General features: G+C 36.5%; 1 protein-coding gene across 1 annotated transcript in view; it reads left to right on the top strand.

Annotated features, from left to right (window-relative positions):
• ZSWIM5 (zinc finger SWIM-type containing 5) overlaps positions 1–26,829 on the top strand; it is a 198,608-nt gene that overhangs the window by 434 nt on the left and 171,345 nt on the right. The window contains exon 2 of the mRNA XM_034654840.1: positions 59–145. Within this exon, the coding sequence (XP_034510731.1) occupies positions 59–145 (87 nt within the window). The remainder of the gene's footprint in view (positions 1–58; positions 146–26,829) is intronic.

Genomic DNA, 26,829 nt, shown 5'->3' with positions numbered 1-26,829 from the left:
TTTTTTTTTTTTTTTTTTTTTTTTTTTTTTTTTTTTTTTTTTTTTTTTTTTTTTTTTTTTTCGGGCGGCGGCGGCGAGGGGCTGCCATTCCGCCGGGGCATCCGTCTGCTGGACAGCGGCTCGGTGGAGAACGTGCTGCAAGTCGGTAGGTGCTAGCCCGGCTCCTCTCTCTGCCTGGCCTTCTTTTCCGCAGGTGCCTTCTCTCTGCGGGAGCCCGTGGCCGAGATTCCGGCTTTCTGCCCAACTCTTGTTCCCCTGCCGAAGGACACTCTAGTCACATAAAAAACTTTTCTCAACATTTCATTGAGGTCCACTGCTGCTCTTTCCCCCCTCTCGCCCTCTACCCCATTTCTTTTTGTTCGAAGAGCAAATAGATCTTTTTACTCTTAATTGTACACCCCACATCAAAGGCAAAAGGATGGGGAGGAATGCCTTTTTGGATGAAATAATTTCGGAAATGCGTTTTTCTAATTTAAGTTTGGAGAGAAGAGAAATCTTAGTGAATTTGAAGCAAGCAGTCTTACAGGGAATGTTTGAGGGACAGGCTGTCAAAGGCAATCTAGTCTTAGCAGATTGAAGGTGGGTATAATTAACTTTAAAATGGAAAAAATCAACAAAATACTGTGCATTTCAAACAATTAAAATTATCCGCTTTAATATTTGTTTCCCCTGGACCAGTGGTACTTGGGAATCTAGGCTGCAGACTTAACAATAACCGAAGATGGAAATGTGACAGCTCTCTTCTCCACACCCCCACCCAAGGAAAAAAAAGCCACACAATCTGGAGTGGGGGTGGGGTCTGTCTTCCTTGTCAGACTAGGGTAAATCAAAAGCTGGTCACGTTGGGTTTTTCAAATGCTTCTCATTTAACAAGTCTTCGAATTTGCTTTTGTTTTATCTTTTGGTTGGTGGGAAAGTGAAAAATGATTTCTTTTTCTTTTACTCCTCCGGATCTTCTAGTCAATTTGTTAATCTTACTAAATACACAAATACAGTAGTAGACCTGATATGTGGAATGGTTAGGGAGAAAGGGGGGAAAATGACATTGTTTAACATTGAATTGCTGTGTGGAAAATTAGAACACTGATTTTTTTTTTTTCCGTTTGGGTTATTGTGGCATTCTGGACATGCACATTATGCATTTTATTGTACAGTATATGCTCATATTTACTGAAAAAAGATTAATTTTTGAAAGGAGTTGGAGAAAGGTTGTTTTTAGAATTAAACAAGCACTGAACACATACACAGGCATGCCAAACATCTAGCTCTCTTTCCCCAAGTAAAACTAATATAATTGAATTTTTTTTCTTTTGAAGAGTGGTGCATTGTGGTGTTTCATATAAAGTAATCTACTTCTGGTTATTGAGAATCATTGAATCTTCTGTTTCTTTTTAAAACAACAGTGTACCACAATTTCTTTTGCAAATGTGAAATGTAAATTTATCTAAATTTATCCTGTTTCAGAATACAGTGACAGTGGATTGAGAAAGTTTTATTTGGAAAAGGCTAGCTAGCCCTTTGTGCATTTATATTTTTGAAAGAATGAGTTGAATAATCAGATAATTAAAGTGTACAGCTTGAGTACTGAAATATTGAAAACATGAAGGTGAATGTAGGCATTTCTCTATTAGTCTGTAAACTTTATTTGTAGGAGTTTAGATCAGTTAACTTTTAAGATTCTTGTTTAAAATATTTTAAATTGAAAGGTGTCAATTTAAGTGGTCGTTTTATAGTAAGGGACGGATTTGAAAGAATTTTCAAACTTGAGGGGGCAAATGAAGGACAGGAAGAGTTTTAAAGAGGTGTATATTTTGTAAGTGATTATAATGCCAAATTCCAAATGAAATCAGATTTTGTGGGTGATGCAGGTCATGTTTAAATCAGATATTTTTCTTTTGTGATATGATAGTCGGCATGCTTATTGGGGTAATGAGCTCTTATATGATAGTTTGGGGGTCTGGAGAAAAGACACATAAGCACGTTTTCTGATTCTTACTGTGGATTTCATAGATAAAGGTAGGAGACTGAATTACTTACTTTTAGGTAATGCTACTTGAGATCCATGAGCTGTGTAATCTTTATTTTTCTTAACCTTAATTTATGCTAATGAGCGTGGAAGAGAAGGATATTCTATTCTGTAGCATTTTGAGTTCTGTATCCTGGCATGAATCACCTTTTATTATATGAAATTAAGACTCATTTCTCATCTTTTAAACTTAAAATGTGAGTATGTGACTTAATTTAGATGATAGGTTTTATAAAAGGTTTTATAGAAAGTATTTTATAAAACTATTTATAGAAGAGATGAGTGAGGAAGTGATTTGTATATAGGAAGATAGTAATCATATTTTTCAGTTTGTAACTTCAAACTCAATTTAATTACTCCGTGGTGCTAATTTTAAAAATGCTACATATTTCCTTGATGTTGGTAAGCCATAGTTATAACTTCAGAACTGGGAAGTTACTGAAGGCTGATGGTTTATAAAGGAAAGGAGGTTAGGGTATTTTTATAATAATATTCTTTTAAGGAAGGTATTCATAAGGAGATTTAAATGGAGAAAACAAAAAGACCTCAAAATAAAAATAAGTAAATTTTTAAAAATGAAGAAAACAGCACAACACAAAGCAAAAATTTTGAAGGAAAATAGGCAATAACAAAAAGATTTGTGCAAAGAGTAGGTATATTACGTTCAGTAACTTCTGATTACTGGAATCTGGTAATGGGAAGTCATGGACTTGTTGAAAAGCAAGTACTCTGTAGAAAACATCAGATTTTGAATCAGAACTGAAACTTTCCCAGCTTGATGTAAACAAATGGGAGAACTATAGGCTATTATGTTCAAAGGATACATTTCTTCTACATAACAGTACTGAATCAGAAGTATTGTTCCTTTTAAAAAGGGAAAATTGTAAATTAGTCTTTTCATGGACATCTGTAAATTTAAAGCTGTGTGAAAAAGACTTAGAGTCTGATCTCTTAGTATTATGAAGGTGATAGGGTTCAGATGTTTTAGATATTTGCATTTTTTTTTAGATTGGTGATTTTCTTTCTTTTTTTTAATTTTAATGTTTTTTTATTATATTATGTTAGTCACCATACAGTACATCCCTGGTTTCTGGTGTAAAGTTTAGTTGCGTATAACACCCAGTGCACCATGCGATACATGCCCTCTTTACTACCCATCACCAGTCTATCCCATTCCCCCACCCCCCTCCCCTCTGAAGCCCTCAGTTTGTTTCTCAGATATTTGCATTTTTAACCTGATTAAGAAGTCCATAGAAATTAACCGTAGTATAAACTTTGGAAAAAAATCCTTTCCAGGAGTCTGCAGATGGTATAAGAATGGGATGATTATAATTTACTAATAGTTTTAAGATGTTGACCCTTTTTTTTGCAATTCATCATATTTTAAATTAATTTATCCGTGCTTGATAAAACTTAAGTAGGTTTGTGACTTCTCAGGGAAATCTGGATTGATTCAGGGGAAAGAAGCATTAACATGACTAAGAGGAAGTACCCAGGGGTCTTTGGATGGTCTGACAATGCTCTGTCACTGAACCGAGATTGTAGTTGTTGGATAGTCACCTTATACTAATTCCTTTTGCTGTTCAATTCCTTTGGTTCAGTACATTTTCTTATGCCTATTATATCTCAGAAATGCTGTTAAAAATAAATTCAATTGTGTTTTTTTAAACAATAACAGTTTTTCTCTCTTAAATGTAGAAATATTTATTTGGATATTTAGATTTTTAAAAATCAGGTAAGAGCATTCAGGGACCTACTATGCTGGTATATCTTAATTATATAAATTCTTATATATTGTTATATATATTTTATATATATTATATATCATATATATTCATATATTATAATTTACATATGTATCCAGAAACTTTCATAGATTATGACAGTTGACTTCAACAAAACCCCATATTTTTAGTCCGCACATTTTCTAGTAAGTATAATTTGTCCTTGGATGTTTTCAAGACTAGAGCCACAATGCTGTGTACTACCTTACATGGAAGAAGTATAATTACAAAGACAATAATGATTAAAAGATCCATTTCAGGAAGTTATTCATAGCTTTGATATCAAGTAATAAGTTAATAATTATGAGTACTTGTAGATTATCAATAAACTTCTATGAAGTTTTTCTCTAGTACAACTTTTGTGAACTGCATTGTGACAAGTATTACAGTTGTTGATTTTTATATATAATTTGTTTTGATCTGTGTTTTGGGGGAAACAAAAGATATCCTCATCTAAAAAGGTTTATAGCATTGTGTGTAAGTCAGAAGAGTTATAAAATCATAATAAAATTCATGTGGGGAAAAATGAATTTACATTTAAGCTGTTCCAGCACAGAAGATAGCTGCATACCTTTAAGGGAAACATGGTAAATTTTTTTAAAGTAGAAATTTAGCAAGTTTAATTTAAAAAAAAATTTTTTTTAAAGATTTTAATTATTTATTCGATAGAGATAGAGACAGCCAGCGAGAGAGGGAACACAAGCAGGGGGAGTGGGAGAGGAAGAAGCAGGCTCACAGCAGAGGAGCCTGATGTGGGGCTCGATGCCAGAATTCTGGGATCACGCCCTGAGCATGAAGGCAGACGCTTAACCGCTGGGCCACCCAGGTGCCCCAGAAATTTAGCAAGTTTTAAAATCACATTACTTTTTTTTTTTTAGCAATGAGTTCTCTCCTTCTACCTGCCCCCCAACACATCACACAAACATCTTAATATTTAATAAATGTTTGTTAAATAATGAAGGTTAAGAACGGACTTATCAGTGTTATAAAACTTAAAAAGAAAGAGTGAAACCTGAATTTTTAGTATTCATGTGATATTAGAGGATATTTGGAAACTTCATACTTGTGCATAATAATAAACTTATAGCATTAAGTAGTATGAATGTTACGTGTGTATCTTCTATATTGACCATCTGTTTTGTGTGAAGAATGGTGACTTATCATTTTCTTCAAATGAAAGCTTTAGATGAATTCTTATTGAGGTGATTTTCTCAAAGATAGAGCTTTAGATTTTTTTAAAAAATTTTATTTAAATTCTAGTTAATTAACATACAGTGGCAATATCGATTTCAGGAGTAGAATTCAGTGATTAGACCTTTAGATTTGAAAGATAATGAATAAACTAAAGATAGTGGATTTTATTTTAGAGGTTATCTTTATTTTAGGAATTAAAAAATATATTATTCAAAGTGAATACAAACTCTAAATTTTGAAGTGAAAGGGCTAGAAATTTATTTATGCCTATGTGAAACAATTTCATTTCTCTTGTTTCAACAATGACTACTAAAAATTAAAACACTAACTGTCAGTGTTCTGTTACGGTGATGGTTATATGAATATATGTAAATATGTTAAAATATATAGAACTATACCTAAAAAGTCAAGTTTACTATAGTATACCTTAGAAAATAATTTAAAAAAAATCAAGGCATTAATATGTCCGTAAATTAATGTATGTATAAGAGAGATACTAAAAATGCTGTATTAGTTTCCTATGGCTGCTGTGACAAATTGCCACAAACTGGGTGGCTTAAAACAACACACATTTGTTGGCTTACAATTCTGGAGGCCAGAAGTCTGAAATCAAGATATGGCAGGGCCACACTCCCTCTGAAACCTATAGGGGAATCCTTCCTTGCTTTTTCTAGCTTCTGGGGGTTTGTTGGCATTCCTTGGCACAGAACTCTAATCTCTGTGTTTGTTGTCACATGGCATTCTTCCTATGTGTCTCTGTCTTCACATGGCTGTTTTATAAGGATAACAGTCATATTGGATTAGGGGCCCACCCTACTCCAGTATGACCTCATTTTAACTAATTACATGTGCAGTGACCCTATTTCCAACTAAGGTCACATTCTGAGGTACTGAGGGTTAGGCACTACAACATACCATTTTTAGAAGGACATAATTCAACTCATAACAGCTTCTCATACTTATTTCTTGTTGTGTAGCAGAGTTTCATGTGAATCTTAAACTTTTCTGCATTGGCTATGTCTTAAATTAGAAATCACCACATTCATTTTATTAGGTAAGCATTATTTCAGTTTAATTGATTCAATTTGCATGATTGATATTATTTAGTATTTTTAGTACATGTGGAACTTTTTTGGTGAGTAGGTGGTTATTTAAAGGTTAAACCTGTCATTTTTTTATAAAAAATGATGACTGTGCAGTACAGCACTCAGGATATACATGCATGGATGAACAGATTACTGTGGGATTTTTTTATAAATATCCTTAATAACTTGCCTTTGGAAATAGGTAACCCTGAAAGCATATGAACCTGTCTTAACCTGTTTCCAGACCCCAAGTTATATGGTTTAGAATTAGTGTTTGATATTGGAAATAGACTACAATCCATTCCAGATCACTTTTTTTTTTAGGATTTTATTTATTCATTTGCCAGAGAGAGAGAGAGCACAAGCAGGGGTAGCGGCAGGCAGAGGGAGAAGCAGGTTCCCCACTGAGCAAGGAGCCCAATGCGGGACTCGATCCCGGAACCCTGGGATCATGACCTGAGCCGAAGGCAGACACTTAACTAACTGAGCCACCCAGGCGTCTGTTTCCATTCCAGATCACTTTTATGTGAATTTTCTACCTTGTAGTTTATTTATAGGCTTCTTTCCTGCTACAGGCAGCATGCTTCTTGGCCACTTTTAGCATATCATTGAACTAGTATGCCAGTGAAATCACACTCATTTTAATACTAGCTTTAACATTATATTATCATATGCTAAATTACTCTGATACTTTTTCATGTCACTTGTAGCCAACTGATTAATTTTAGGTTTTCAGTATTGAAAAAAATTGTTTCCCCCTTAGAATGTATAATGTGATATGCTATAAATTGGTGTTCAGTAAATGTTTATTGAATAAATTAGTAAGTTGTTATATAGGTCTTTTATATTTATGTAGTATGGACATATCCCTTCATTGATTGATATGTAATGGGAGCCAAGGAGGTATACTGGCAATTTGTGATTTCTGGATGTTTCTGATTTTTAAAATATTACGTAGATTAAAAAAACACCCTTGAAACATATTAACTAGTTTTTGATTCATTCATTGGATTTTTTTTAAAAGATTTTATTTATTTTAGAGAGAGTGCATGTGTAAGAATGGGGGGAGGGACAGAGGGAGAGGGAGAGAGAGAATCCCAAGCAGACTCTGCATTGAGGGTGGATCCTGATGTGGGGCTTGATCCTACAACCCCAAGATCATGACCTGAGCCAAATAAGAGTCCCACACTTAATTGACTGAGCTGCCCAGGCGCCCCTCATTCATTGAATATTTAGTCACTTGTTTTGTGTAAGGCTCAATAAATAACTGTTCACCTGTTTTTAGTGGACCTCATTCCAAAATATTTTGTATTTTCCTACCTTAGAGCATAAATCCAAGTTGGACACTAAAGCCTAAGCGTAAGGATTACAGTTGTTGCCATTTTATGTAGGTAGGGGGTTATAAACTGAGTGGGTACTTGACTCTAAGAGTTTCTCTGAAACCAATTTTTGAAGTTTTATGTGTATCTTTTTTGGTCATTTGTTTGTTTCCCGTTATAATGGAGTGATGAATGTGGTATGCAAGGCAATATAACATTGTTACCTTCTTTAAAAGTAGACTATTGAATCAAAAGTTGAAATACCGTTAACCCTAGTGCTTTTCTTGCTATTAAGAACAGTTGTTTGTATACTTATTATCATTTAGTCTTTAGGGAAATGCAAATTATAACCTAAGGAGATACTACTACTACTACTACTACTACTACACACACACACACACACACACAGTAGTATGGCTAAAAATAAAAGGCTGCCAGTATCAGTGCTAGCAAGGATGTGGAACAACTAAGAACTGTTGCAAAATAAGGGATGCAAAATGATACACTCACTTTGAAAAACAGTTTCTTATAAAGTTAGTCATACACTTAATCATAAGATTCAGCAACCCTATTCCTAGATATTTACTTAGAGAAATGAAAACATCTGTTCATAAAAAGACTTGTACTTATATTCAGAGCAGTTTTATCCAGAATAGCCCTAAACTAGAAACATCCCAAGTGCCTATCAAATGGGTAATAGATAAATCGTATATCCATACAGTGGAATACTATTCAGCAATAAAAAAGAACAGACTATTGATAGCCTGGAAGCATGGATGAATCTAAAAAGCATTCTGCTAGGGGCGCCTCTGTGGCTGTCAGTTAAGCATCTGTCTTCATTCAGCTTAGTTCATGATCCTGGAGTCCTGGGATTTAGCCCCACGTCGGGCTTCCTGCTCTCAAGGCGCCTGCTTCTCCCTCTCCTCTCAGCTCAGTTCTCTCTCTCTCTTTCTCAAATAAATAAATAAATAAATAAATAAAATCTTTAAAAAATAAAAAAATAAAAACCATTTTGCTAAATAAAAGAAGCTAGACCAAAAAGAGTATATACAGCATAGTTTCATGTATATGAAATTTTATAAAGCCCAGAGCTATAGTGACAGAAAGGAAGTCAGTAGTTGCTAGGGTATGCGGAAATAGGGTATGAGAAAACCTTTTTGGGTGATGGAAATGTTCTATATAATGGTCATGGTAGTGGTTACATGACTGTACTTACTTGTCAGAACTTACTGAATTTCATATACTTAAAATTGGTAAATTTTATCGAATGTAAATTATATGTCAAAAATTTGATTTTAAAGGAAAGAATAGTGGGTTTCAACCTCGGTTTCACATTAAAATCACCTGGGCAGACAGTGTCCATCCAGAACTCACTCCAAATTACTTGAAAATGAGGACTCAACTTCAGAATTTTTAAAAAGTTCCTAGATAGTTTTATGTACAGCCAAGGTTGAAAAACACTGCTATGAAAAATGATATTGGTGTTATCAGTGTTTTTAAACTTATTGTAGGCAATCAAAACATTGTGTAATATTTATTACACAAATGCTACGGACCACATCATTTTTCGTTTCTACTTCAATCCATTCTGTTTTACCAATCTTTAGGTTTATTAATGGATTTTAAGGAAAACTATTCTCGTACCACTTAAAGAATGTGTGCCTGTGTTTTGGAAAGGTCTTATGTAAAAGTATATAAATTCTTTGTCATTATCACCATCAAAAGACACTTGTCTAAATGTAATGCCAACATATGATTTTCTTCATGTTTGTTCACTTATTCATTTGTGAAACTTATATTTAACATTTTGTAATGTTCTGTGCCATATAGAACATAATTTCTATATTTAAGGAGTACATAGTGTAGGATACACATGTAATATGACATTTAACACAATGTTTCATAATAATAGAGGTAGTTACTATGGAGGCAAAGAGTAGGAAGTGATTAACTGAAGAAATGGGGACAGCTGGATGTATTGCTCTATTTTGATACAATTCCAATTATAAGAAACATTGAAATTATGTCTAAGATTACAATAAAGTTTGAAAGCACCATTTATTGCTTATAAGTTAGATTAACCCTTCACGAAATTTCTTCTGCATTGACATTTCTATGCCCTGTGATACTCTAGTCCATAATGATTCAGAACAATAACATTGGCAGGCAGGAAGATGACAGAAATACTACCAGCTGTTAATCCTTTTTTCTCAGAATAAATTTTACAGATTTCTGTCTTTAGAATGGCTTTGTTCTCTTCACATAATCCCCCTTTTTCCTTTGTTTTTTAAAAAAATATTGCTTCCTTTAGGTATAGATATATGATAGAACCATTCAGCAAAATGGATTTTGGTCTATCTATTTGTCATCGGTGGTCTGTAAGCAACAGGGAAATGTATTATGTCTTTGAAAGCCTTGGAGATAATTATGTTTTTTTTCTCTATTCATTCATGGTTTTATTGAATGGAAGCCCGCAGCATTAATACATTCAGGAAAAGCCAGACGGTCAACACCTGATAAACTGACATGACTGGCAAGCATCATGTACACATGTTGATGTTAGCAATATAAAATTCTTTCTCACGTTATGGTTCCCTATTGCAAAAAAATAATCTTGCAAATTTTTTTCTCTCACTCAATATTATGTTATTATATTCTTTACTACCATATGTATTTGCAAATATCTACCATATATATCATTTGATATATTATCTAATATGATGTAGGATATATATTATACAATGTGATAATATTATATATTATCACATATATGCAGGGACTATGCAGCAGGTAGTCTCAGAATTCTGGCTCCTTGCTATGTCTGTTTCATTAGCTGTGGATGGGCAGAATGACGATACCAACCATTGTTTCAAGGATAAATTATCTTTTTTTTTTTTAAAGAGAGAGAGTGCCATGAGCGTACCCTTGAGCAAGGGAGAGGGAGGGAGAGAGAGAATCCTTTTTGTTTTTAAAGATTTTATTTATTTATTTGGCAGAGATAGAGACAGCCAGCGAGAGAGGTAACGCAAGCAGGGGGAGTGGGAGAGGAAGAAGCAGGCTCCCAGTGGAGGAGCCCGATGTGGGGCTCGATCCCAGAACTCCGGGATCATGCCCTGAGCTGAAGGCAGACGCCTAACGACTGAGCCACCCAGGCGCCCCTGGAGAGAGAGAATCTTAAGCAGGCTCCATGCCCAGGGCTGAGCCTGAGGTGGGGATTTATCGCACAACCCTGAAATCATGATCTGAGCCAAAATCAAGAGTCGGACACTTAACCGACTGAGTTACCCAGGTGCCCTTCAGGATAAATTAATTACTAGGTAAAATATTTAGAGCAGGGCCTAGCAATTATTAGGTCTATGTAAATATTTGTTGTTATTAATATAATTACTGAAAGTATTCTTTATTTGTTACCTTTCCTTCTTCAACATTCTTCCCACCTCTTAAGTCTTTTCAGTCTGACTTGTGCTTTCATTCACTATATTAAAATTGATCTCTTAAAGGTCACCAGTGACCTCATGAGTGCCAAACACAGTAGCCTTTTCCAGTCTTCATCCTTCACGACCTCTGTATAGAATTTTCTGTAGTCTATTGCATCTTCCTCTTGAAATACTTCTTAGATTTTAGTTTTATTTCACCATTCTGGCTTTCTTTCTGCCTTCCTTCTTTTTTCTCTTATCCCACAAAAATAGGATGTCCCTTTTTGCTCCAAACTTTTTTTTAAAGATTTTATTTATTTATTTATTTATTTGAGAGAGGAAGAGTATAAGTGGGGGGGTTGGGGGAAGCAGGCCCCCCCGCTGAGCAAGGAGCCCAGTGCGGGGCTCAATCCCAGGACTCTGGGATCATGACCTGAGCCGAAAGCAGACACGTAACCGACTGAGCCACCCAGGCGCCCTGCCCCAAACTTTCTAATTCAGCAATCTTATTTCTATAGCTTTAATTACTGTTTTATGAACACAAGATAGCATCATATAATGTAGTGGTTTAAATTCTCTTTCTACTCATTTTCAAATTAAATCTTCGATGGTATTTCAGTTTTTGCAGCAGAAAATTTGAGCTGTGTGGAGGATTGGGGAGGGGCCCACAACTTAATCAGCTTGGCCAGCTTCCTTTTGCCTCCGTGAAGCACTTCCAAATAATAGTGTTGGTATTTGAAGTCAGGAGATAGGCCTTAGATTTCTCATCTGTAAAAGTGTCAGGATTTTTGTGAGATTTTAAACGAATATATGTGGAAGCACTTTATAAATGTCATTGTGCAAATAATATAACTTTTAAATCTATGTTGTTGTTTCTTCCTCTGGAATTCAAGATCAGCATGTATATTTGCCTGTTAGATATGTCTAAATATTTACTCTACTGCCACTGAAAATCAGCATGTCTGGTAAAGGATTAATGTCCAGAATATATTAAGAACTCCTACAATTCAACAACGAAAACAAACAGCCTGATTAAAAAATGGGCAAAGGAGTTGAATAAATACGTCTCCAAAGAAGGTAAGCAAATGGTCCATAAGCACATGAGAAGATGCTTAACATAGCTAATCTTTAGTGGAATGCAGACGAGAACCACAAGGGACATCCCTTCATACCCGTTAAGATGGTGCATATAAAAGAAAACAAAACACAGAAAATAACAAGTGTTAGTGAGAATATGGAGAAATGGAACCCTTGTGCATCACTAGTAGGAGTATAAAGTAGTGCAGATGCTGTGGACTGTTTCCAAAAAATTAAATGTAAAATTACCATATAATCCAGCAATTCCACTTCTGAGTATATACCAAGAGAATCGAATACAGGAACTTGAATAGATGTTTGTACACTCTTGTTCAACAGCAACATTAGTCTCACTAGCCAAAGGTGGAAGTAACCCAAGTGTCCCATTGACAGATGAATGGATAAACAAAATGTGGTATAGACATAGGATGGAATATTATTTAGACTTAAAAAAGGAAGAAAATCCTGATACATACTATAACATGGATGAACCTTGAAGACATTATGCTGCTTTTCAGATGTATAACCTTGGATGACAAGTTGCTTAACCTTTTTATGCTTCAGTTTCTTCATCCAAAAAATGGAGACACAATACTGTCTCAGAAAATTTATATTACAGTTAAATGTGTTAATGTATTCAAAGTCAACCTGGAATTTCTTACACATTTTAGGGGTATTTTGAATCTTAGTTTTCTTTCTTTTCTCCTTCCTTGCCTCTTAAAATAGTCTGTACCTCTATTCTTTTTTTTTTTAAAAGATTTTATTTATTTGAGAGAGAGCACGAGCAGGGTTGAGGGACAGAGGGAGAGGGAGAAGCAGACTCTGTACCTCTATTCTAAAAAGTGCCATTTCCTTATCTGCTTAGTTAAAATTGAACTTTCTTTCCACTTTAGTCCTACTCATTGATCAGCAATTGAGTACCTATTGTGTTCTTGGCTCTGGTCTAGCCATTGAAGACGTGGCAGTGAATAAAACAAAGTTCCTGCTTTCATGGAGCATACATGTTAGTGAGGGGACAGACCACACTTTGCATTTTCAGTCTGTGTTTTAATTGTTGCAGGTATTATCTTCCCTTCCTGCAGGTGCTTCCAGGGCAAGGACTGTACCCTGCAATAAATTCAGCATCTAGCACCATGCCTAGTAAGTTTCATACTTTTAAGTATGAAAGGTTTTTGTGGAAATGAATTGTGAACATTATCTTGTTCATTTCTATGACTTCCTTTTTTTTTTTTAAAGATTCTATCTATCTATCATCTATCTATCTATCTATCTATCTATCTATCTATCTATCTATCTATCTATTTATTGAGAGAGAGAGTGCATGCACACACATTAGTCAGGGGAGGGGTAGTGGGAGAAGGAGAGGGAGAATCTCAAGCAGACGCCACACTGAGTGCGGAGCCCGTTGTGGGGCTCAGTCTCACAACCCTGAGATCATGACCTGAGTCAAATCAAGAGTGGGTTGCTTAACTGACTGAGCCACCCAGGCACCCCCTGTGACTGTCATAATAGTGATTTCCAGCGCTGGCTGGTTTATACTTTACTCAGGTCACTTGAGGAGCTTTGGTAAAATATAGATTCTGTGCTTCGACCTGTGGAAATTCTAGTTGACTAAGATTGGAATGGGATTTAGGAATCTCTATTTTAATAAACTGTCCAGTTTTAAATGTTTGGGAACCATTGCTCCATAGCATTTAGTACAGTGATTTACATAGAATGTGCTTAGTAGTGTTGGTTGAATTGATTTATTGACTGACTTATACAATAGGTTGTTCCAAATCAGATTTGGAACTTGTGGGTCAAATCGAATTAAACGGATAGACTGGATTCAGGAAAGAGTTACATGAAAAGTCGTTAACTCCACAGTACTACCATTTGCTGATGTTAGGAAAATCACCAGTATCTATCATTTATTGTTTTATTTTTTAAAATTATTTTTTATTTTTTTAAAAGATGTATTCATTTATTTGAGAGAGTGGGGGAGGAGCAAAGGGAGAGGAAGAGAGAGAATCTCCCCGCTGTGTGCGGAGCCCAACACGGGGCTAGATCCCACGACTCTGAGATCATGACTTGGGTCAAAATCAACAGGACGCCTAAAAGATTGAACCACCCAGGCACCCCCTTTGTTGTTTTTAAATGCTAGTTCTTAGCATATTTACCCAAAATAATTCTCTACATTTTAATAAGTACATAAGTTTTTGAAAAAGCACTGAAAAATTTAAAAGTATTTGAACAGAACTGATAAGTAATCTCTGTGAAGAGGAAGGGGAATGAGTGGTGACCAAGAGGAAATTTAGTTTAATCTGTATTACTCGAATCATTTTATGATGACAACCTATTTATGTATTTCTTGTATAATAATATAATTAAAATAAGTAACAGATAATATGATTTTTTCAGTTGCACTTTTTTTGTTAAGCATTTTTAGCCTTTAAGTTAACATGATTTAGAGAAATGTCATCTTACTTTTATAAACCTGATTAGGTCAGGGGTTCTTATCTTCTGCCCATTTTATGATAGACTGGTGATGGGTAGTAAAGGAGGGCATGTATAGCATGGTGCACTGGGTGTTATACGCAACTAATGAATCATTGAACTTTACATCAGAAACCAGGGAGGTACTGTATGGTGACTAACATAATATAATAAAAAAACATTAAAATAAATAAATGAATAAATAAATAAATAATAAGTAAGAGGGGGGGAGAAAGGTCAGGGGTTCTTAACCTGGCATCTATAAATAGCTTTTAGGGATCCATGAATTCCTGAAATTATTTTCAGATTTTACAAATGGATACGGAAGTTTTTCTTTCCTTTCCTTTTTTTTTTTTTGTTTTTGTTTTAAGATTTAGTTATTTGGGACACCTCGGTGGCTCAGTCAGTTAAGTGTCTGCCTTCGGCTCAAGTCATGATTCTGCGTCCTGGGATTGAGTACCACATTGGGCTCCTTGCTCAGAGGGGAGCCTGGTTTTCCTTCTGCCTGCCACTCCCCCTGCTTGTGACTCACCCCCTGTCTCTTTGACAAATAAATAAATCTTAAAAAAGAAAGATTATTTATTTTAGAGAGAGTGTGGGGGTGGAGGGGCAGATGGAGAGTGAGAGAGAGAGAATATCAAGCAGACTCCCCACTGAGCGCAGAGCCCGAAGTGGGGCTTGATCCCACGACCCTGAGATCATGACCTGAGCCAAAATCAAGAGTTGAACGCTTAACTGACTGAGCCACCCAGGCACCCCATATATGGACATTTTTCAAAGAAGACAGTTCATAACTTTCATTGGATACTCAAAGGGATCCATGGCTCAAGTAAGTTCAGGAGCCACTAATTATTTACGTAGAAGAATCTGCTCTATTTGATAAAAATTCTGCAATTCTTCTATTGCTTTTGAGCCCTGATATATAATATGGGTGAAAGTGATTCAATATCTTTTTTTATTCTACCCATTTTCAGATTATGAATAGAATACTTTATTTTTTAAAAAAATAACACAGCTCTGCTATTGCTACTTCTAGTTAAGTATTTCAGTTTTGGCATCTCTGACATATTCATCTTTTTCTACTACTTACTAAACGCTGCTGTGTAAGTCACTTTTTTGTTTGTTTCAGTAGAATGATGGCTTGACATCATTGTGCCACAGACAGCTGAAGTTTAATGATTTGCACTAGCTGAAATAAAGTAACAGCCTATGAGGTTACTGAACAGAGTAGGCCATAGCTACTTCTTTATTGAATCTTTCTATGGAATTGGGTTTTTTAGATTGTATTTCCTGGGAAGCAGACTCTGAGATGGAGATTGGCTTGCAGAAGGTTTATTGAGGAACAACACTTGTAATGGAGTAAGGGATGCAAGATTTGGAGGGCAGAGAGATTGAACTGATGGAGTTGCCTCAGAGACTTAGTCAATCCTTTTGGGAACTCTGGAGCTAGTATGATATTTAAGTGTTATTTGGAAGTAGATGTGGGTTGACCTGAAGGGAGGGGGCATAGTCTTGGGTGGGGCAGTTTCTGTGGTAGAGTTGGAGATGAACCTATGTAGTTTCCCTTTCCAGCTTTATAGGGGGTGCTTTCAGCAGGTGGTTTCCAGCTGTCACCTGGTTCAGGTCTGTCTCAGTTACAGAGAGCTGCTGTACCTAAGATCACAATTTTCTAGGGGCAGCTTCCAAATGGCTGAACGAGGTTGGGTTAAAAGATCCAGTTATTTTACCCTAACATGGGGCTCCTTGACAGGCAATACTTGCTCTGAGAGCTGTACCTGATTGTCAGGCCTGCACTGTAGTTTGACTACTTCTTCTCGGTCCTGCATCTGTTACATTTCCTTCATAGGTATCGATTTCTGTTAAGTATCCTTTTTTGTTTTTTTTTTAAGATTTTATTTATTTATTTGACACAGAGAGAGACACACAGTGAGAGAGGGAACATAAGCAGGGAGTGGGAGAGGGAGAAGCAGGCTTCTCACTGAGCAGGGAGCCCGATGCGGGGCTCGATCCCAGGACCCTGGGATCATGACCTGAGCCAAAGGCAGACGCTTAACCGACTGAGCCACCCAGGCACCCCTCTGTTAAGCATCTTGCATCTTAAACTCCTTCGCCGTGCCTGCTTTCAGAGAACTTAATCCCTGATACTTTGGTTGAGGGCAGTTTGTTGAGGAGAACTTAGCTGTGAGCTGCTAGCATCCTGGAGTTGGAGGAACTCTCCAAGCAGTTAGAGGCATGAATGCCTTGGTCTTGAAGGGAATATTGGTCACTGCACTCCTTGTGCCTCTTGGATTCATTTCATATAGTAAATTCACACCATGTGGGAACAACTTCTCGGTGTTCTGTTTGGTTTCTTTTTCTGAGGACTGACAGTAGTTAGATTAGTGGACTAATTAACTACAATGTCTGCCACTACAGTTAGTCCCTAGATCACGTCTGATGCTTACTGTCTCCCTCTGATCTCCATTCTAGATTCTTGGCCAATGTCTGCACTTGTCTAGATGGCTTACCAGATGGTTAACTATCATGACTGAGGAGTCTGAGCGTAGTTACCATGCCCTTTTTAGGCCTTGGCCACTGTACTTGTTCATTTACTATCAGAATTGGGCAGGGAAATACCAAGAGATACCGCACTGATAACCCAGATGCTAAATGTCACCTACTCCTTTATGTTACTTTTCTTTGTGTTGGTGACTCTATTTTATTTCATAAACACCATATGTTGCTAAGGTAGCACATTATGTGATTAAAATCAGGTCTGTTATTTTGGTTTTAAAGATTAAATATTACATTGAATTTGCTTTATTAATGTTTCTTTTATACATTATCAGGGTGCTAATTGCAGAGGTTTATAGATTGTCACCGCTTGTGTTGTCCCTTGAACATATTATTAATATATCATCAGGATACTTAGCAACAAAAGAACTCAGCGAACTGAAATCTTAAGTTTTTTATTTCTCGTATTTTAGCATAGTTTTATTTAGAACTTTATTTAGTAGTGAGTGGTTTTCTAGCACCTACTCCCCATTACCTATGCACTTAGAGGTTAGAATTAAAAAATTGTGAAGGAGTTGGAGTATAATTTACTGCAGTTTTTATAGCCTTGTGATAAATATGCCATTTTTAGTGAAACATCAAGACAAGTTCACATTGCTAACTTGTGGTAAGGAAGGCAACAAGTAAGTAACAAGTAGCATTGCCAGCCTTAGTAAGGAAGCTTTGAGCCCATAGCTGCCTGATGAGGCCTTGAAGACAAGAGTGTCAGCAGTGTCCCTGAAGAGACTCAGTATTTTGGAACTGGGGGCTCTCATAGCAGGCTTTTTTTTTCTTCTTCACACTTTTGGTAAGATATAATTCACATACCATATGACTCACCCATTTATTTTATTTTTTTTAAAGATTTTATTTATTTATTTATTTGACAGAGAAGTAGAGCACAAGTAGGCCGAGTGGCAGGCAGAGGGAGAGGGAGAAGCAGGCTCTCCATTGAGCGGGGAGCCCGACTCGGGGCTCTGTCCCAGGACCCTGGGATCATGACAGAGCCAAAAGCAGACACTTAACCGACTGAGCCACCCAGGTGCACCATGACTCACCCATTTAAAGTGTAAAATTAAATTTAATAGTTTTTAGTATATTTTCAGATGTGGGCTACCATCACCAGTCAATTTTAGAATATTTTCATGATCTCAGAAGAAACCCTGTACCCTTTAATATCACTTTTCAATCCCCCTCCCCCCCCACCAGCCCTAAGCAAATACTGTTTTCTATCTCTCTGCCTATTGTGGACATATCATATAAATAGAATCATAATATGTGGTCTTTTGTGACTGGCTTCTTTCCCTCAGCGTAAGGTTTTCAAGGTTCTTGTGTGTTGTAGCATGGATCAGTATTTCATTTCTTTTTATGGCCAAATAATACTCCATCATATGGATGTACTACATTCTGCTCATCTATTCACTAGTTGTTATAGTTTTTTTTTTAAAGATTTTATTTTTATTCTACATCCAATGCATTGCTCAAACTTAAAACCTCAAGATCAAGAGTCACATGCTGTACTGACTGAGTCAGCCAAGTGCCCCAGTTGTTACGTTTTTGAGTTTCCCTTTTTGTTATGAATAATGGTGCCATGAACATTCAGGTATAAGCTTTTGTGTGGGAATGTTTTAATTTCTTTTGGGAATAGAATTGTTGGGTCATAGGATAACTGTATGTTTAACTTTTTGAGGAACTGCCAAACTATTTTCCTATGTTTAGGGACTGCCAAACTATTTTCCTAAATGGTGTATGATTTTACAATCCCGCCAGCAATATATGAGGGTTCTAGCTTCTCTACGTCCTTGCCAACACTTGTTATTATCATATCTTTTTTATTACTATCCAAGTGGAGGTGAAGCAATATTCCATTGTGGTTGGTTTTGGGTTTTTTTGTTTTTTTTTAAAGATTTTATTTATTTATTTGACAGAGAGAGAGACAGCCAGCAAGAGAGGGAACACAAGCAGGGGGAGTGGGGAGGAAGAAGCAGGCTCCCAGTGGAGGAACCTGATGTGGGGCTCGATCCCAGCCAGGATCATGCCCTGAGCCGAAGGCAGCCGCTTAACAACTGAGCCACCCAGGCACCCCATGGTTGGTTTTGATTTGCTTTTCATTTCCTTGATGACTAATGATGTTGAGCACCTTTTTATATGCTTATTGGTCGTTTGTATATCTTTTTTTGGGGAAATGACTATTCAGAGTCTTTGCCCATTTTTATTTTATTTTTAAATTTTATTTATTTTGAGATTTTATTTATGAGAGAGAGAGAGAAAGAGAGCATGAGCAGGGGGAGGAGCAGAGGGAGAGGGACAAGCAGACTCCCTGCTAAGCAGGGAGCCTGACACGGGGCTTGATCCCAGGATTCTGAGATCATGAACTGAGCCAAAGTCAGATGCTTAACCAACTGAGCCTTCCAGGCCTCCTGCCCAGTTTTTTTTTTTTTAAGATTTTATTTATTTATTTGACAGAGATAGAGACAGCCAGCAAGAGAGGGAACACAAGCAGGAGGAGTGGGAGAGGAAGAAGCAGGCTCATAGCGGAGGAGCCTGATGTGGGGCTCGATCCCATAACACTGGGATCACGCCCTGAGCTGAAGGCAGACGCTTAACCGCTGTGCCACCCAGGCGCCCTCCTCTGCCCGGTTTTAAATTGGATTTTTTTTTATTGTTGAGTTGTAAGAGTTCATTACTTATTTTAGGTACTTATCAGATATGCAAACATATTCTCCTTTTTTTTTTTTTTACGATTTATTTCTTTGAGAGAGAGAAAAAGACAGAGAGAGAGGGAGGAGGGCCAGAAGGAGAGGCAAGGAGATCTTCAAGGAGACTCCGTGCTGAGCGTGGAGCCCCATTATGGTTTCAATCTCATGACCCTGAGATCATGACCTGAGCTGAAACCAAGAGTCTGATGCTTAACGAGCTGTACCACCTGGGTGCCTGTCTCTTGTTTTCTGAATTATCTTTTTACTTTACTGATAATATTTTTTGAAGCACAAAAATTTTTAATTTTGATGATATATAGTTTATTTTTTTATCTATTTTTTCTTTTATAGCTTATTTTTTGATAGCATGTCTAAGAAACCATTGCCTAACACAAGGTCATGAAGATTTACTCCAGTGTTTTCTTTGAAGAGTTTTATAGTTTTAGCTCCATTTTGAGTTGATTTTTATATATGGCATCAGAAAGTTCTTGAACTTCGTTCTTTTTGTATGTGGTTATGCAGTTGTGCCAGCATCATTTGTATAAAAGACTATTCTTTCTCCATTGACTGGTTTTGGCACTCTTGAAAATTAGTTGACCATAGATGGGTTTATTTCTGGATTCTCAGTTCTATTCCATTGATCTATGTGTCTGTCCTTATGCCAGTACTACACTGTCTCGATTACTATGATTACATAGTAAGTTTTGAAATTGGGAAGATTGAGTTTCCTACTTTGGTCCTTTTCTTTTTGTAGTTTTACTGAAATAATTGACATATAAGATAGTGCAGGTTTAAGGTGTGCAATGTGATGATTCGATACATGTGTATATTGCAAAGCATTTATCACAGTAGAGTTAGTTAACACATTCTTCATCTCACACAATTAATATTTTGTTATTGTTATGGTGAGAGCATTAAAGCTGTACTATCATAACTTTCAAATATGTAGTACAGTATTTTTAACTATAATCATCATGATGTACATTAGATTCCTGGAACTTAGTCATCTTATAACTGAAAGTTTGTAGTCTTTGACTAATTTCCCCATGTCCCCTACCTGAGCCCAACAACCATTCTATTCTCTGTTTCTATGAGTTTGATGTTTTTATTTTTTATTTATTTTATTTAAAGATTTTGTTTTTAAGTAATCTCTACACCCAATGTGGGGCTCAAACGCACAGCCCTGAGACCAAAAGCTGCATGCATGCTCTACTGACTGAGCCAGCCAGGTACCCCTCTTTGAGTTTGCTGTTTTTAGATTCCACATAAAAGTCAGATCACACAGGCGTGCCTAATTGGCTTAGTTGATAGAGCACGTGACTCTTGATCTCAGGGTCATAAGTTTGAGCCCCACATTGGGTGTAGAGGTTACTTAAAAAAAGAAATAAACTTTTAAAAAAAGTGAGATCATACAGTATTTGTCTTTTTCTGTCTGGCTTATTTTACCTAGCATAACGCCCTCATGGCCCATGTTGTCACAAATGGTAGGATTGCCTTTATTTATGACTGAATAATATTCTTCTGTGTGTATGTACACAGACCACATTTTCTTTATCCATTCATACGTCAATGGACACTTACGTTGTTTCGGTGTCTTGGCTATTGTAAAATGCTGCAGTGAACATGGGAGTGCAGATATTTCTTTCAGGTAGTGATTTCACTCCTTTGAGTTCCAGAAGTGGGATTGCTGGGTCATATGATAGTTCAATTTCTAATTTTTTGAGGAATCTTCATACTCTTTTCATAGTGGCTGTACCAATTTACATTCCTACCAGTGGTGCACCAGAGTTTCCTTTTTTCCAGATCCTTGACAGCATTTGTTATCTCTCTCTCTCTCTCTTTTTTTTTATAATAGCCATTCTTTTTTAGTTTTTTTTAATTTATTTTTTTTAAAGATTTTCTTTATTTATTTGACAGAGATAGAAACAGCCAGTGAGAGAGGGAACACAAGCAGGGGGAGTGGGAGAGGAAGAAGCAGGCTCATAGCAGAGGAGCCTGCTGTGGGGCTCAATCCCATAACGCCGGGATCACGCCCTGAGCCGAAGTCAGATGCTTAACCGCTGTGCCACCCAGGTGCCCCAATAGCCATTCTTTTTAAAAAAATTTTTTAAAAAGATTTTATTTCTTTGAGAAAGAGAGTGAGCATGAGGGATAGGCAGAGGGAGAAGTAGGCTCCTTGTTCATGTGGGACTCGATCCCAGGAGCCCAAGATCATGACTTGAGCTGAAGGCAGCTGCTTAACTGACTGAGCCACCCAGGCACCCCTTGATAATAGCTATTCTAACAGATGTGAGATGATATCTCATTTTGATTTTGATTTACATTTCCCTGATGAAGTTGAGCACCTTTTCATGTACTTGCTGGTCATTTGTATGTCTTCATTGGGAAAATGTCTATTCATGTCCTCTCCCCGGCTTTTCAAAACTGGATTGTTTGTTTTTCTGCTATTCAGTTGTATGAATTCCTTATATATTTTGGATATTAACTCCTTATCTGATACATAGTTTGCAGATATTCTCTCCCATTCTGTAGTTGCCTTTTCATTTTGTTGATTTTCTTTTGCTGTGCAGAACATTTTAGTTTTACTTATTTTTGCTTTTGTTATTTGTGCTTTTGGTATGCAAAAGATCATGCCGAGAGCTATGTCAAAGAGCTTTTTCCATATATAAAATATGTGTGTGTGTGTATTTTAAGTGGGCTGTGTGGCCAGTGTGGAGCCCATTATGGGGCTTGAACCCATGACCCTGAGATCAAGACCTGAGCCGAGATCAAGAGTCAGACACTTAGCTGACTGAACCACCCAGGTGCCCCTCCCTTTATTTTTGTTTAGGAGTTTTATGGTTTTGGGTCTTACGTATAATTTCTTTAATCCATTTTGAGTTAGTTTTTGTGAGTGGTATAAGATAGGCGTCCAGTTTTTCTTTTGCATGTGGATATCTGGTTTTCCCAACTCCATTATTAAAGAGACTATTCTTTCCTGATTGAGTATTCTTGGCTCCCTTGTCAAATATTAGTTGACCATATATGTGTGGGTTTATTTCTGGCTTCTTGATTCAGTTCCATTGGTCTATTTTTATGCAGTACCATACTGTTTTGGTTACTGTTGTTCTTGTTTTTCAAGATTGTCTTGACTGTTCTGGTTCCCTTAAGTTTATATATGAGTATTAGGATCAGCTTGTCAATTTTTGCAAAAAAAGTAAGCTGGGATTTTGATGGGGGTTGCATTGAATCTGTAGATCTATTGTATAAATGGATGTTGTCATTTGTATTAGTTTTCTGTTGCTGCTTGACAAATACCACAAGCTTAGTGGCTTAAAACAACACAATTTTAATATTTTATGCTTCTGGAGGTTAGAAATCTGAAATTGGTCTTGTTGGACAAAAATCAAGTTGTTGGTCAAGTGTCCATTGATAGATAAGTGGATAAAAAAGATGTAAATATACACAGTGGAGTATTATTCATCCATAAAAAATGTAATCTTGCCTTTCGCAACAACATGGATGGACCCAGAGGGTATTATGTTAAGTGAAATAAGTGAGACAAAGAAAAATGCCAAGTGATTTCACTTACATGTGGAATCTAAAAAACGAAACAATGTAACAAACAGATTCTTAAATATAGAGAATATTTAGTGGTTGCCAGAGGGGAGGTGGGCAAAATAGATAAAGGGGATTAAGAGTTACAAACCTCCAGTTATAAAAAAGAAATCATGGAGATGAAAATTATAACATAGGGAATATAGTCAATAATATTGTGATAATGTTAGATGGTGACAGAAGGTGACTATACCTAGTGTGGTGAACTTTGAGTAATGTATAGAATTGTTGAATCAATATGTTGTACACGAGAAACTAATATAACACTGTATGTTAATTATACTTCAATTTAAAAAAAAAAAAGGTGTTAGCAGAGCTGTGTCCCATCTGGAGGCTCTAGGGGAAAATCTCTTCCCATGCCTTTTTCCAGCCTCTAGAAGTGACCTACATTCCTTGGCTCATGGCTCTTTCCTCTGTTTCATAGCATATCACTGCAACCTCTGCTTCTGTTGTCACATTTCTGTCTCTGACTTTAAGCCTCTTGTCTCCCTGTTATAAGGAAACTTTACATTGGGCCCACTCAGATAATCTACACATTAAAAAAAATATATTTGAGAGGGAGGGAGGGAGAGAGAGAGCAAGCACGTGCACCCACAAGAGCAGAGGGGAGGGAGAAGCAGACTCCCTGCTGAGCAGGGAGCCCTATGACTGGGGTGGGGGTGGGGAGTTCCACTGGATCTCAGGACACTGGGATCATGACCTGAGCTGAAGGAAGATGCTTAACCAACTGAGCCACCCAGGTGCCCTGATAATCTGCACATTTTAAGAACCTTAATTTAATCACATCTGCAGAGTCCGTTTTGCCAAATTCTGGGGATTAGGACATGGACATATTTGAATGGAGGGCATTATTCTGTCTACCATACCATTTTTACAGTATCTTGTCTTCTGATTCATGGACATGGGATCTTTTCCCATTTATTTGGGTCCTCTTTAATTTCTTTCAATAATGTTTTGTCTCAGAAGAATTCATATCCCATACTTTCTTGGTTGAATTTACTCCTAAGTGTTTTTTAATTTTTTATGCTATTATAAATGGCATTCTTTTTTTTTTAAAGATTTTTTTATTTATTTGAGAGAGAGCACATGAGTGGGGGTGGGGGAGGCAGAGGGAGAAGGAGGAGCAGGCTCCCCACTGGGCAGGGAGCCCCATGTGGGGCTCTATCCCAGGACCCCAGGATCATGACCTGAGCCAAAGGCAGCTGCTTAACTGACTGAACCACCCAGGTGCCCTAATGGAGTTGTTTTCTTGATTTCATTTCTAGATTGTTCATTGCTAGTGTGTTTAAATATAATTGATTTTTATATATTGATCTTGTACCTCTAACCTTGTTGAACTCATTTATTAGTTTTGTCAATAGAGATCATTTTTTTCCCTTCCTTTCCAGTCTGGAACCTATGGTCCTTATTTTTGCAGGTCACGAAACTCAGTGTTGTTAGTTCCATAGAATGCATGGGACTAAGGGAGATTTCCTGCTTTTCAGTGAACTTGGAAATGCTTTTTAATTTGCTATTATGTTATTAGGAAATGCAGTCTTAGGGAAGCAAGAGTGAGAGAAAAGGGAGTGAGACCAGGAATGAGGGGGGTAATATAATGGTAAGCTACAGAGGTGGTTGCCATTTGGTATCAAGTGGCAACTAGATTGCTCGATCTCCCTGACTTGTCGTATAGAAAAGAGGATCATTTTCTTGGCTCTCATTTAACAAGATTCAGAACTGGGAAATGTTTTTGCTATTAAAAGTGTATTTTACATATCCCTCTCTAATTTTAACCATTATTGATTATACAGTTTGGGTTTAGGGATTGTAGGATTATAGGAATGGTTCTATTGCTATTGCTAGTCTGCATAGCCTGTGAACTTCATTACCTTAAATTTCCCCTGTGTATGGTGTGGTTTTTTTCAGTTACAATATGAAAAAAAGGGGATTGGCTGTAGTTCATACTTTTGTTATAATCTGTGACAACTCTTAATGGTTGAAAGCATAAAATAAGAAAGATTCAGTACATTTTAAGAAATTTTTTTTCTTTTTCAGTATCATATTCTTTTCTTCTTTCCTATTATTTTTCTGCATTCTTTATTTATTTTCTGAGTAGGTTTTGGGAACATAAGAATCATAATTTAACAAAATAAATAATTGTAAGATCTCATAAAATGATACTTGTTCTTCCTTTTTCTTCTTCTCTCTAGTCCCTGAACTCTTAACTATTCTCTTCCCTCTTCCCTTCCTGAATAATTCAGTCCAAACCAGGGGGAAGCAAGAGAGAAAAGAAAGTGAGACAGGGAAGAAGGGAAAGAAGGCAGCACCAAGTGGTAGCAGTCTAAAAGGGACTGTTGGAGCCCATCAACTTACTCTCAAATGACCCGTAAAAAATTATTTGAGAGTCTAAAAAATTGGACTCCTGGAAAAGTCCATAGAGTAGAATGGTGGTTGCCAGAGAGTGGGGGAAAGGGGAGATGCTGGTTGAAGGGTAACAAATTTTCAGTTATAAGATGAATAAATTGTTATGATCTAATGTATAATATAGTGATTACAGTTTATAATACTGTATTGTATACTTGAAATTTGCTAAGAGAGTAGATCTTAAGTGTTCTTACCACTCATACATGCACATGCACACATATATGCACACAAATGGTAATTATATGAAGTGATGGATTTGTTGATTAACTTGATAATGGCAAGCATTTCACAATGTATATGTATATTAAATCATATCGTACATCTTAAAAAATCACATTTTACAACCTAAATATATGCAATTTTTATTTGTCAGTCGTACTACAAGAAAGCTGGGAAAAAAAGTGCTTCTCCCTCCAAAAAATTATTTGAAATTTACTTGCAACTTTTATGCAAGTGTGAGATTGTTTCAAAATAAAAAGAAAGAAATATCGTAATTAATCTTGTATGAATTGTATTTAATAGTAAGTGCTTTTCCATTACCTATTTACTTTCAGCTGTTTAAGGGAATATTTTTTGTAGTCATGGAGATAAAAGGTACAGCATAAGGAGTATAGTCAGAGGTATTGCAATAGCACTGTTTGGGAACAGATGGCAGCTACACTTGTGCTAAGCATAGCATGATGTATAGATTTGTCAAATCACTGTGTTGTACACCTCAAACTAATGTAACATTGTGTGTCAACCATACTTCAATTTTAAAAAAAGAATATTTTTTGTTTCTTAGCTTATATTTCAAATCTCCAAAGTTATTTGAGTAAGAATCACTTTTTAATGTTTTCGTTTTATTTCATGTTCATTCTAAAGGTTAAATTATCAAGAGTACAAACTCATCATTTATTTTAAATAATAGTTGATAATTTCTTCTTCAAATTATAAGCTAAATTTTTTTTAAAGGTTTTATTTATTTATTTGACAGAGAGAGAGAGAGCAAGCACAAACAGGGGGAGCTGCAGAGGGAGAGGGAGAAGCAGGCTCCCCACCGAGCAGGGAGCAGGATGTGGGCTTTGATCCCAGGGCCCTGGGATCACGACCTGAGCCGAAGGCAGACGCTTAACTGACTGAGCCACCCAGGCACCCCTAAATTTTAAGTTTTTAAAAATGATTTTGCCTTTCCTGGTTGAATGAACTTACAGTCTTCTAATTTATATATATTTATATATTT

This window comes from Ailuropoda melanoleuca, chromosome 2 (assembly GCF_002007445.2).
Source record: "Ailuropoda melanoleuca isolate Jingjing chromosome 2, ASM200744v2, whole genome shotgun sequence".
Taxonomy (NCBI): domain Eukaryota; kingdom Metazoa; phylum Chordata; class Mammalia; order Carnivora; family Ursidae; genus Ailuropoda; species Ailuropoda melanoleuca.
Note: the sequence above shows the minus strand (reverse complement) of the source record. Positions and strands in the feature narration are given on the sequence as shown.